Source organism: Colletotrichum scovillei, assembly GCF_011075155.1.
Source record: "Colletotrichum scovillei strain TJNH1 chromosome Unknown Contig00003, whole genome shotgun sequence".
Taxonomy (NCBI): Eukaryota; Fungi; Ascomycota; class Sordariomycetes; order Glomerellales; family Glomerellaceae; genus Colletotrichum; species Colletotrichum scovillei.
The window spans coordinates 1516456-1528687 of NW_023336261.1; the positions used below are offsets into that span (position 1 = coordinate 1516456).

The 12232-nt window shown below is 57.2% G+C and overlaps 3 protein-coding genes across 3 annotated transcripts; 2 read left to right on the plus strand and 1 right to left on the minus strand.

Annotated features, from left to right (window-relative positions):
• Nucleotides 1–83: 83 nt before the first annotated feature.
• HER10_EVM0005416 (tRNA pseudouridine synthase D) lies at nt 84–2524 on the plus strand (the record flags this gene model as incomplete). Its single annotated transcript, XM_035475035.1, has 2 exons — nt 84–193; nt 244–2524. The coding sequence occupies 2 exons, from the start codon at nt 84–86 to the stop codon at nt 2522–2524; spliced, it is 2391 nt and encodes a 796-aa protein (XP_035336029.1).
• A 58-nt stretch (nt 2525–2582) lies between these two features.
• HER10_EVM0008807 (uncharacterized protein) lies at nt 2583–5659 on the minus strand. The gene is made up of 4 exons (XM_035478316.1): nt 4924–5659; nt 4135–4854; nt 3421–4082; nt 2583–3366 (listed from the first exon to the last, which is right to left on the minus strand). The coding sequence occupies exons 1-4, from the start codon at nt 4972–4974 to the stop codon at nt 3231–3233; spliced, it is 1569 nt and encodes a 522-aa protein (XP_035336329.1). The 5' UTR covers nt 4975–5659; the 3' UTR covers nt 2583–3230.
• Nucleotides 5660–9799: 4140 nt separating this feature from the next.
• On the plus strand, nt 9800–11437 carry HER10_EVM0012604 (DEAD/DEAH box helicase; the record flags this gene model as incomplete). The annotated part of the gene is made up of 2 exons (XM_035481997.1): nt 9800–10591; nt 10664–11437. The coding sequence occupies 2 exons, from the start codon at nt 9800–9802 to the stop codon at nt 11435–11437; spliced, it is 1566 nt and encodes a 521-aa protein (XP_035336682.1).
• Nucleotides 11438–12232: the final 795 nt, after the last annotated feature.

The window sequence follows — 12232 nt, forward strand, 5'->3', positions numbered from 1 at the left end:
CAGATCCATCAATTCATCCGAATTCTACCTCTTCTTACTCGAGAAAACAGTCTGATCCTCATTACACGCCAATTCGTACCAGAATGGCGGCTGAAGTCCGCCGCTCCAACGGCACGCGCCTTGATGCGTCCCTCGGCATCACTGAGCGCATCGCGCCGAGTATGGTCGCTTGGACTGGAGACATGCGCAAAAGGTAAGTCCTTCTATCTGCCTATATGACTTCTCCTTTAACACAACCCTCAGATACACCGACTTCCAAGTCTACGAAATCAACAAAGATGGTTCCGTCCTTCACCTCACAGAAACTCGCCTTCCCCCGCCACCAAAGGAGAACACGCCGCCTCCACCAGCACCTCCTGCTCCTGCTGCTCCCGTAGTGGAAGAGAAGAAGGAAGAAGAGCCGAAACCAGAAGAGCCATCGCAAGATGCAGAAGCCGCCGAGAAGCCCGCCACGGTCATTCCAGAAGTCCCCGCCGAGGACATCGCCCTCCTCGCCTCTCTCACAAACGACGACTTCGCCAACCAGCTCGTGACCATTTACAAGATGATATCCGCCGACAAGACGGCAAAGACCGAGCCCGTCACATCCCCCGTCATGGACGACAAGGACAAGCGCTCCCAGCTCCACCAAAACGTCCGCCGCATCTTCAACACCACCATCGACACCACCACCGATCCCACAGGCGCCATCGTAGCCCGAGTCCCGCCCCCTCGCGGCAAGGGCAAGGGCATGCGCGGCGGCCGCGACAACAACAACAACAACAACCGCGAAAACAACAAGCAGAAGAAGAAGCAGCCCAAGGCCGTGGCCCCCGGCGAGGGCGAGTACCTCCACTTCACCCTCTACAAGGAGAACCGCGACACCATGGACGCCCTGCACCAAATCTCCAAGGCCCTCCGCATAAAACCCCAGGCCATCGGCACCGCAGGCACAAAAGACCGCCGCGCCGCCACGACGCAACGCTGCTCCGTCCGCGGCCAGCGCGCCGACGCCCTCCTCCGCGCCCGCCTCTTCGGCGTCACCGTCGGCGACTACCGCTACGCCCACTCGCCCATCCACCTCGGCGCCCACAGGGGCAACGAGTTCGTCATCGCCCTCAAAGACTGCCTCGTCGGCGGCAACCCCGACTTGCCCCCCGCCGACCGCTCCTCCCAGATCCGCGCCTCCGTCGAGGCCGCCATGGCGAGCATGCACAACCCGGGCTGGATAAACTATTTCGGCCACCAGCGATTCGGCACCCACGCCATCGGCACCCACGAGGTAGGCCGCCTCCTCCTGCAGGGCGACTTTGAAGCCGCCGTCAACGCGATCCTCTACTACGACGAGGCCATCGCCCAGCGCGCCCTCGCGGGCGAAGTCCCGGACCAAGGCCACGCCCGCGACGAGCTGAACCGCCACCGCGCCTGCAAGGTCTTCCGCGACGGCGGGTCCGCAGAGGAAGCCCTCTCCCACCTGCCCCGCCGCTTCTCCGCCGAGGCGAGCCTCATCCGCCACCTCGGCCGGTCCACCGCCCCGTCCCGACGAGACTTCACCGGCGCCCTCACGAGCATCACCCGCGGCCTGCGCAACATGTACCTCCACGCCTACCAGTCCTACGTCTGGAACCACGCCGCAAGCCACCGCTGGCGCCTCTACGGCAAGAACGTAGTCGAAGGCGACCTCGTCCTCGACTCTTCCTCCGCCGACGCAGATGCAGATGCAGACAACGAAGGAGGAGACGACGACGCAGACTCCTCCTCCGCCCCAGCCCGCGCCCTCACCGCCGAAGAAGCCGCCTCGGGAACCTACACCATCCATGACATCGTCCTCCCCTCCCCGGGCCACGCCGTCGCCTACCCGACCAACGCCATCGGCGAATTCTACACAATCTTCATGCGCGAAAACGGCGGCCTCGACCCGCACGACATGCTCCGCCGCCACCGCGAATTCAGCCTGCCGGGCGCGTACCGCAAGGTCGTCGTGCGCTTCCTCTCGGAACCCAGCTTCGAGGTCCGCGCCTACGAGGACGACGAGGAGCAGATGCACCCCACCGACATGGACCGTATCCGCGCCGCAGCCGGGCGTGGTGGGAACGGGAAGAAGCGGGGTCGCCCGGAGGATGAAAACGCCGAGGATCAAGATGCGGCGAAGAAGGTCAAGACCGAGACGGATGTAGCAGTGGCGGGAGTAGAGGGCGAGGCCAAGGCGGATGAGCCGATGCAAGACGCGCCGGCGCAGATCTCGGAATCGAAGCAGGAGCCGGTGCCGGAGAAGCAAGCGGAGACCACCGCCGCCGCTTCGAACGATACCACGTCGACCCCCGAAAAGACAAAGACGGCGGTCGTGGTCACATTCCAGCTCCCCAAGAGCGCCTACGCCACCGTCGCGCTGAGGGAACTGATGGGCGTCGACGAGTCCGAGGTCGCCGCGGCCCCTGCTGCTGTCCCTGCTGCTACTGCTGCTGTCATCACTGAAAGTACCGCTACCGCCACCGAGGCTGCCGGGGCACCAGATACTTCCGAGACTACGACTGCGGAATCATAAAACACCTTACTTCACAAAAGGGAAGATTAACGCAAAAAAACAAAAGGCATCACCGCTTCACGGCTCAAAAAGGTGATCTACTTGGCATGTAAATGGTTGTAGACTAGATACCCCCTCGGAGAGATTCGTTGAATCAAGCATATATATGTACAATGCCACCTGCAAGGCAAATCCTTCTCCTACCAAACCACCTCAGTCTGATTCCTCGGCCATAAAGAAAAAGGGTAAACCCCAATCAGCATTGGCATAATTTTTCTTTGTTTGTATTGCCCCAAACCGGACAGGCAATCGCTTGGATACACAATAATGCCTACAGTCTCCGCTGAATACCCGATCCGCCGCCGCCGCTTGTCCAAGTACATGTCTGCCTCCGCTACATATATCCAGAAAGTAAGTCTGACCCCCTGAAGGCGTAACATTGGCAATCCTGTGCCCGTAATGCCCTTCGCTTATTAAATCATGAAAAATGGCCTCCTTCTTCCGCTTGCTTCATCGCTAAAGAGTTGTCTCCCTTTGAACTCGGTTCTTTGTTCATGTTTCGCTTGTGGTGTGTTTGATGCTTTCCTCGGGAGCTGGCCCAGGTTGCCATGATCCTCCTGCCAAGGAGCAACAATGTACTTTTTGCTGCTTTGTGGTTGACGTGTCGCCGTGATTGCGCCGTATGGAACAATGTTACTGTCGTCACGACATTGTGGCTATCAGCCAATCATTGCTTGGTATCCCAGCCCCAAACCTGAGCCAGGTATTTGGCCATGTTGACACGCTTCGCGCGCATTTCCACCATCCACGGGTGCTCGAGCATCCGCCATGGGCTCGCTCGCCTTGTGGGTTCCTTCTCCAGGCTTTGATAGGTCAGTACATGATTTCATACTTCATACCAAATTCTCGTCACTTACCAGCACTCGATGAAATACTTGAAGTTGTCACTCCAGAAAATGTTGGCATCCGGCTCATCCTTGAGCTTTGGTATCGGCTGCCGCACAATGTAGGTGAGAAGGTCGATCAGCCCAGCTCGTGGCTGCATCTCTGTGCCGTCGGCCGGGAAGGGGAATCGATGTTGGGCCACTTCCAGCAGAGTTACGCCAGTCGACCATACGTCAGAGGTAATGGTGTAGGATTGGCCGGTGATGCGCTCGGGAGCCATGTAGTAGCTGGTGCCGATGAAGGTATTGGCTTCACCCTTAGTACCAAAGTCTCCTGAGACACCAAAGTCGCATAGCTTGACATCGCCATTCCTGCAGAGCAAAATGTTGGATGGCTTGATGTCTCGGTGAATAATACGCATGCCGTGCAAGTACGTCAGTCCCCGCAGAACGCCCTCGGAAATCTTGCCGAGAACCTTCTCGCCTGTCCGTCCACCGAGTTTCTTAACCTCCTTGTAAATACTGTCCAGGGAACCGCCTTCGCAAAACTCCATGGCGATTGAGATCGTGCCCGTAGTCGAGTCCTCAAAGGCGCCATAGTAACGGCAGATATGCTCCGACGCGCACTCTTTGTTGAAACCCAACTCGCGCACAATCTGCTTCTTAACGTCGGGATCGGGATTCGTGGTAATTACCTGGGCATGTTAGTCTCCAATTTTGTCGGTGTGGGAAATGAAGCGGTCGCACCTTGAGGGCGAATGTGGTCTTTCCACCCTTCAATTTGGCTTTTGTGACGGCTCCGCCGGCACCCTCGCCGAGACTGCCGAGCTCCTCGATCCGATTTTCCATACTCGCGACCCTCCACGACTCGGAGTCAAGCTCCTCCACATCCAGCGTCCTGCCCCGCTCTAATGACAGCTTGTCAAAAGCTTCTAGACCCTGCAAACTGCCGTCCCGTTCCATACCGACACCGCCTTCGCTCCGCTCAGAGTAAATTGATCCCACCGCGGACGACGGGTCGGGAGTGCCTTGAGGCCTCGCAAAGCCATATTGTGAGGCAAAGGACAGTGCCGAGTACTGAGAGCCAGCTGACGTAGGGTTGCTAGCTCGACCATCCAGAGGGCCGAAGCTTCCAGATCTCGAGTGTGCCGCACTGCTCTCGCTACCGCCGCTGGCAGATTGTCCTACGCCTCCCACGCGAGGTGGTTGCTCGTAAGGTGTTGACTGACTGCCCATCGGCGTGGCCAGGTGGAGGGTCGGGAGAGGTGGTCGTGAGTTTACGGCTTGAGGTGCTTGTCCGCCGACGGGTTTCGCATTTGGTGATGGAGGGATGGCGAGACCGAGTCTAGGTGTTCGGGCACCTCCGCCTCGGCCGCCGGGAATGGCAGGGCGAAGGAGAGGAACTGGCGAGTTCATCATGGGGACGGAACCAGGCGTGGACAGAGGAGAGGGGACGCTCGGCGGTGCCTACGTGAAATAATGAGTACGATTCGCTACAGAGGCCATCTCAAGAGCTCATCAGGCGAGCATGCTTACCTGGTGAGGAGGCTCCATGGTCTGAGGTTGTGAGGGATTCTGATCGGCCATGGCAACGGAGGTAAGTTGGGTAGACCGGAACGATGCGGTTGAAGCTGGAGAGAGTTGTACCCCAGACGTAGGATGCCAAAAAGTCGCAAAAAAGGGCCGAAGCCAAGCCAAACTACTTGACGAGGTAAGTCGAGGTGTGACGGCTGCGGCACTGGGCACAGGCAGAAAGACAGAAACTAGCGTGGTCGAATAGTTTCGTAGGAGCTGACGTAGCGTAGATCAAGTTGGAGAGCGACGGCCGCCGAGCGTTTGATCCTCTGGTTCGAGGCTGAGTAAATAATAAGACTATCGGGGACGTTTTGTTGAAGATCAGAAGGCTTGGAAGCGAGAGACTGGAAAGTAAAACGTCGGCAAATAGCTTTCCCCGCAGGATTCAGAAGATGGATATTGAGGTGGGAGAGAGAGAGTAGATTTGGGGTGCGCGGGTGACGTTCCAGTACCCAAGGTAAGATGAGCAGAGGCGATATGGATCGAGGTGGTAGTTGGTGGTCTGTATCGGGACCGGGGGACGGAAGAAGGAGGTTTCCTGCTGTTTCTCTTCGGGGTGAAGGGACCGGCTTTGAGGTTTGAGCAGACCGGAGAGAGAGAGGGGGGAGCAATGCAATAGCAAACGACAACGACGCAGTGGCGACGGGCGAGCCCTTAGACCTTGGTTCCTTTTGAGAAAGACGACAGGAAAGTGAGTGAATGGAGTGGGATTCAAGTGGGCAAAAAAGGCGGGGAGCGGCGGGACGGGGACGAGCTTGGGCGCTAATTCCAAGGCCAAGTTCCAATGGAAAACGGGGAGGGGGCTCTGGGTAAACTGGGGGCCTTTTTCAGGGCCTGATGATTGAATGCACTGGGTGACTGCCCTGAGGTGAGGTAGGTGGAGGTAAAGGCAAGGTATTGAGATGGGAGGAGGTACGAGGCCCACGTAATGGAGCTAATGTATCTTTTCGGGATGTGGCACTTGATGTGTGGTGCAAACTGCGGGACAGCTACATAAAGCGGCCGGGCTTGAGCCATCGTTCTCTTGTACCTTTTCGATACTGTAAACCACCTCACCTCCTGGTAGCGAACTACCCTCCCAAGGTAGGTACCTAGGTAGGTAGGTAAGTAGGTAGGTACGTGGGTAAGGTACCTACAGCTTGCCTTACTAAGGTACCTGTGGTAAGTACTGCCCGCCTTACACTCTTTCATCCGTCTTGCCTCATCTTGCACCTACACGAACGACAGAACAGCACCGACAACAACAAAAAGTCAATCAGCATATCAATCGAAGCTGCGCCGAAAACCAAAGTGCGCTCGGTCGCTTCTTTTAAACCCTTCCAGCGTCTTGGGGCAGAAAAACGCGCCACCATACGGGCGTCCCTTGCGTCGTCTGAGGTTCTGGCCCTCCCCAGTTGGGTATCTTCTAGCAAGAGAATCAGCCCTGGGGTCTGGACTCTGGAGTCTGAATTGGGTTGGAGACGACAATGGTCTCCGTTTGTACGCTTCGACCGATACAACTTCGAGGCTGTCCGATCCACTGCACAAGAGTCAGTCACCATCAACTCGCTTCTGTGCGCCTGTGTTTATCCGCACAATCCTCGAATAAGGACTGTTTGGCGGAAGACAAAGCCAATGCCGCTGTTCCGAATCGACCGTTGCAAGGCACCCGTCATCAGGACGCGTGTTTAACCAAGAATCAAGAAATGTATACACCTCGTCACCGCCCAACACAAACAAACCCGACACAGTACACCACCTCCAGACACTCACGCTCTCCAGCACAAAGCACGGTGTGATGAGTGGGCTTCCAACCGTCACCACAGAGAGCAGCTCTGCCCACTCGGAACGCCCATCTCCTGGCGCTGCACAATGGACAATGGGCAGACGCCTGACCAGTTACACACATCCGTACGGCGACCAAGTTTGAGAGGGCGTCCAGAGCCATGGGGGGCATGAGAGATGAGACAGGGGTTGCGCTGTCGTTGGTGGTGTGTCGTCCATGTCTTGGGCTGCCATTCGATGCCCTGCCCTGCCATCGCTCCTTGCGGGTTGCTCCCCCCTCTTGGCCCTCTCCCCGACCAAGCACCAAGCATCTCTTCGTGCCATCGTGGGCATGCCGCACGCCGCACGTCGCACCGTCGCACGCACCAAGCTGGGCCCTGCACTGATTTCCGACCGTCTTCTGCATGGGCTCGAGATGCACAATCCGGGAGACGTCCCCGATGCAACCTGACTCTTCTGTCCTTCCAGGGCGATGGACTGTCTGATGGGTGGGACGCAATTGTTTGACGGATTTGAGAAACTGTCGGGCCCTATCCGTTGCTCTACTCGCTCTCTCCGCGGGATTGGCCATTGCTTTTCTCTCTAGGTATCCGACAACCCCTCGGTTGACCATGAATTCTAGCTGGTCTCGGGCCAATAGCTGGTGGGAATACTGAGCCAACGACACTCATCCCGTCACATTCACATCCTCACACCATCACCGCGGGGTCCCCTACATGACTGCAGGATCGAAGGACAGATTAATGCGGGCTTTCGGCAACCAATCTCCATCCGTCCAATTCCTACATGAGAGGTCGGTGTGTCGATGAAACTTGCATAAGCCATTTGACAGCGCCGTTTTGGCTGAAATGGGGGGCTTTTCCGGCGGCAGCATCTGAAGGAGAGAAGAAGAAGAAACGGGGGCAGCACACGGAGCTCCTTTCGGCACATGCTGTCGAAAGTGGCTCCTGTATACGGCACACATTGACACAGCACATCTGCCGCGGCTTCCAAATCTTTTGGCATTACGACCCAACGGCGTCGGCATTGCAGTCCGTTTGAGCAATTCCAGTCAGCTGATTGCAGACCCAGGCGTCGAAATGGTGGTTGCAGACATGCCCTTCTTATTGCTGTGCCTCTTCCACCGGCGATGCGGCACGAATAGGATGGTTCCCCGATGAGGGGAAAAGCATTTGCAGACAAGCAGCACGCACGACCATTGGGGTCCGAATCACGGGAAGAGTTTTGTTCGGTTATTGCCCCTTTCTCACCATCCTACCTTGTGGCCGGTCCGACGACGGCGATGAGCCGACAAGCGGTTAAGGTGATGATGACTGTGGTGTTTGACGGGCCACGGATTCGAGGCCTCACCGCATTATCCGCACCACTGGACCTGGACCCTGATCAGACGAAGGCCCGGTTTTTCGAGGCCCTGCCCCAAAACACCTACGTGGTGTATCGCAGTTGCATCGTCTTGGTCGGGGGATTTCCGATGCCCACTTTGCCAGCCTGGAACGCGTGCGGCGTGCCTGACTAGTCGCACCTCTCGAGTACCCGGCAAGAGAGTGAGGCAAGATGGAAGCAAAACTTGAAGGCAGGCTTACGGGGTAAGTTCTGCTGACGTTGTCCGGCTATGACAATTCGTCTGTCAAATCCGGGCTATTGGGTCCTAGCTGTGAGGTCAAGTCAGAACCAGCGGTATGTCAGACGGGCACGTCCGAGATGGAGAAAAATCATCCGAGTCCATCTTATTGAGTTCAGTACCGCTGGCCTCTATGCTTCTGCCAGTCAGGAAACGACATCCGGCTTCGATTTGGCTTTTCAACCCCTCACTATGTTCTCCGTGGGCGTTCTTCACATCCAGTGCCCGTCAGAATCGGATTAATCATCCGACAGGCCATAGAGCAGACACGGAGAAAGCAAAGCGGGCGAGTGTCTGCTCGACTTGTGCTCGTCGGTGTCCGAGGCTCCTGCTCATGCACCAGCATCTGCATTCGTTCCAGGAACAGATCCCTGGATCCCGCCAAGGGGCACAAGGCGGAAACTGCGTCTATGCTGGCCCCATCCCTGGGCGGGAAGCAACGTTATGCTGTCATCAGCCTCAGCCCTGAAAGTTTCCGGGCCTCTGTGGCTCTTCTGCATCGAGCATGGTCCTGGCTGGACACTCCAACATCGGCTCGACTCATCTTGGAAAGGCGCTGGATTTATGCTTTCTTTCTCTCTGCCCGATGCACAGATGGTTGAGTCGGAGGGGGAAAGTTGTCGTTGCCTACGGATGAAATATGCAGTCTAGAGATGACAGATGTGTGAAGTTTGACCGTGCCCAGTCCACGTAGATGCATTCTGCTATTACACACTACCATGAAATGCAGGCTCACATACTCACCAACCGCCGCTCCCCAACGGCTACCTTTATGATGAATAGATTCATCTGGTATTGTCACCAAGGCCTGTCTCGTAGCGGAGAATGTTGGCGAACTTGAACGAATAATTCCGCACACATAGGTCCCGGGTGCGAGTCCCGTCTTGTTCTTGTAAAAATCCTTGCATCGTTACACCTGAGGCTGATAAGAGTCTCCTCGGATTTTTCGTAGGCTCCATATGATAGGGAGCTGAGCTTTTGTTTTGGCCACTGAATGAACGATGGATAGATGATACCTCAACTTTGTCGGCTTAGTTACGTATTCTCGCTTGCTGTTCTCTTACTGGCCAATTTGCCCCGTCACTCGCGCCGTTTGAGTCCCCGGTCACTCACTAAGGTCACTCACTAAGGCACTGTAACTGCGTAGCTCCGTTTCTCTAGGCGCGCGTCTACCGTCTCAATGCGGAGCCCTGACACTGACCGCCTTCCATTCCAATTGGTCTGCCCCACGCCAGAGCCCCCTGCACCATTCACCCCACCAGCCCGCCGCGCCGAAGCTTTGGCACTTTGCAACCAAAAACTTTTTGGACCCTTGCCCGAAAATTCTCAGACGTTGATGCAGTTGCTGCAGTCGAGCCCATCACCATCACAAACTTTATGCTACAAGTCTCAGGTCCACGGCCAAATCGCGTCACAACCGGCATAAATCAGAACAGAGACTGATCGCCCTCAATGCCGTCCTCTGCGACCTCCAGACGACCGGGCCGTGTGGCCGAAGATGAGGTCCCGGCATCCTCTCCCGCCAACTCTTCCGGCTCCGAGTCCGAATCCGACTACCTCGACAGTCCCGCCTCGCGCAAGAGACGGAGGACCGACCCCACTGCCGAGCCCGATCTCGAAGATATCGAGAACGATGATGACGACGACGAGGAGGAAGAGCTCAAGGCCGTCGTATCCACCATCCAAGCACCCTCAAGATTCAAGCGCGCGGCCGCCGCTATCGACCAAGCTCCCCAGACCTCACGCCCAGCAGCGCCGTCGCAAAACACAATCACTGCGCCAACAGACCCCAACACCACCTTCTCCGCCATCAACGTGCGGCCATGGCTCGTACAGTCCCTGGCCAACATGGCAATCAAGAGACCGACGGGCATTCAAAAGGGCTGCATACCAGAGATCCTCAAGGGGCGGGACTGCATCGGCGGAAGCAGGACGGGTTCCGGTAAAACGGTCGCCTTCGCCGTGCCCATCCTCCAGAAATGGGCCGAGGATCCCACCGCCATCTTCGGCGTCGTCCTGACGCCCACCCGCGAGCTCGCCCTGCAGATATTCGAGCAGTTCAAGGCCATCTCCTCCCCGCAGAGCCTCAAGATCGTCCTCGTCACCGGCGGCTCCGACATGCGCTCCCAGGCCATCGCCCTCGCGCAACGTCCCCACGTCGTCATCGCCACTCCCGGTCGTCTGGCCGACCACATCCGCACGTCGGGCGAGGACACCATCTGCGGCCTCCGCCGCGTCAAATACGTCGTCCTCGACGAGGCCGACCGCCTCCTCGACGGCACCGGCCCGGGCAGCATGATCCCCGACGTGGAAGAGTGCCTCTCCGTCCTCCCGCCCTCCTCGAAGCGCCAGACTCTATTGTTCACCGCCACAATCACCCCCGAGGTCCGCGCCCTCAAAGACATGCCCCTGAAGCCCGGGAAACAGCCCGTCTTCGTCTGCGAGGTCGACACCCAGGCCCTCGCCATCCCCGCCACGCTCTCGCAGATGCACCTCCAGGTGCCCGTCACCCACCGCGAGCACTACCTGCACACCTTCCTCCTGACGGACGGCAACGAGGAGAAATCCGTCATCATCTTCTGCAACCGCACCAAGACGGCGGATTACCTGCACCACCTGCTGCGCATGCTCGACCACCGCGTCACCTCGCTGCACTCGGCCCTCCCGCAGCGCCAGCGCGTTGACAACCTGGGCCGCTTCCGCGCCGCGGCGGCGCGCATCCTCGTCGCGACGGACGTTGCGTCGAGAGGTCTGGATATCCCCGAGGTCGGGCTCGTCGTTAACTACGACATCCCGCGGAACCCGGACGACTATATCCACAGGGTCGGTCGTACGGCGCGTGCGGGGCGCAAGGGCGAGGCGGTGACGTTTGTCGGGCAGAGGGACGTCGAGCTCGTGTTGGCGATCGAGGCGCGCGTGGGCAGGGAGATGGAGGCGTGGAAGGAGGAAGGGGTGAACTTGGAGACGAGGGTGCTGCGGGACGCGCTCAAGATTGTGAGCGAGAAGAAGAGGGAGGCGTTGTTGGAGCTTGAGGAGGGGAGGGAGGTTGGTGGCAAGAGGAAGAGGACGAAGCAGAAGCTCAATGCGTGAGATTGTGGGGGAGGGGAGAAGGAAAAGTCACTTGCTGTTTGGAATGGGAATTTGCATACCGGCGTAGGTTTGATTTGTGTGGGATAGACAAAATAATACCCAATAGACAATAAAGTCTTCAAGAACTTCTGGCCACGATGGCCTCTGAGGAATGATGTTTAGTAGTCACCACAGCTTGAACTTGTTCGTTTCAGAAAGCTTGAGATAAACGGTGCCACCCACCAGCTCCAAGGCTCACCGATTCAAGACGACCAGCAAGCAGTATTAACGGAGAGCAATTGAGCCTCGTCACGTTCCGCTCACGTTCACTCCCCCCGAATCCCAAACCAATTGGTTCGGGAACCATTGTCCAACAATGCTCAATGGTCTTGTTATCCTGCCTTTGATGATAAAAACTTAAGTGATCTCGAGAAGCCCCGCATAGAGGATACTATCTATTCCACATCCTTGTTCACGCTCCCGTTCGTTCGTATTCGTGAGAGCAAAGTCAGGGAGCGCAAGGGAGCGGGATGGACGTGGTTAATAAATCCTACATCGTCGTTTATGCTTTCTCTCATATTCGTGAGTATAAATTAAGGGAGCATAAGGGAAGGAAAGGATGGAAGTAAGTGACTTACCCTATATCATCGCTTTTGCTCCTGTTCGTATACGTGAGAACTATGTAAAGGAGCGTGAGCGGGAATGGAAGTGAACTGCTTTGTTGTATGTGCGGGTGTGTTGGCCCCTCTGATCTAGATTTGCTTAGGGAATCTATCGAGGTTACTCAGACCCAATCTCCTCGGAGGGGCTTGGGGC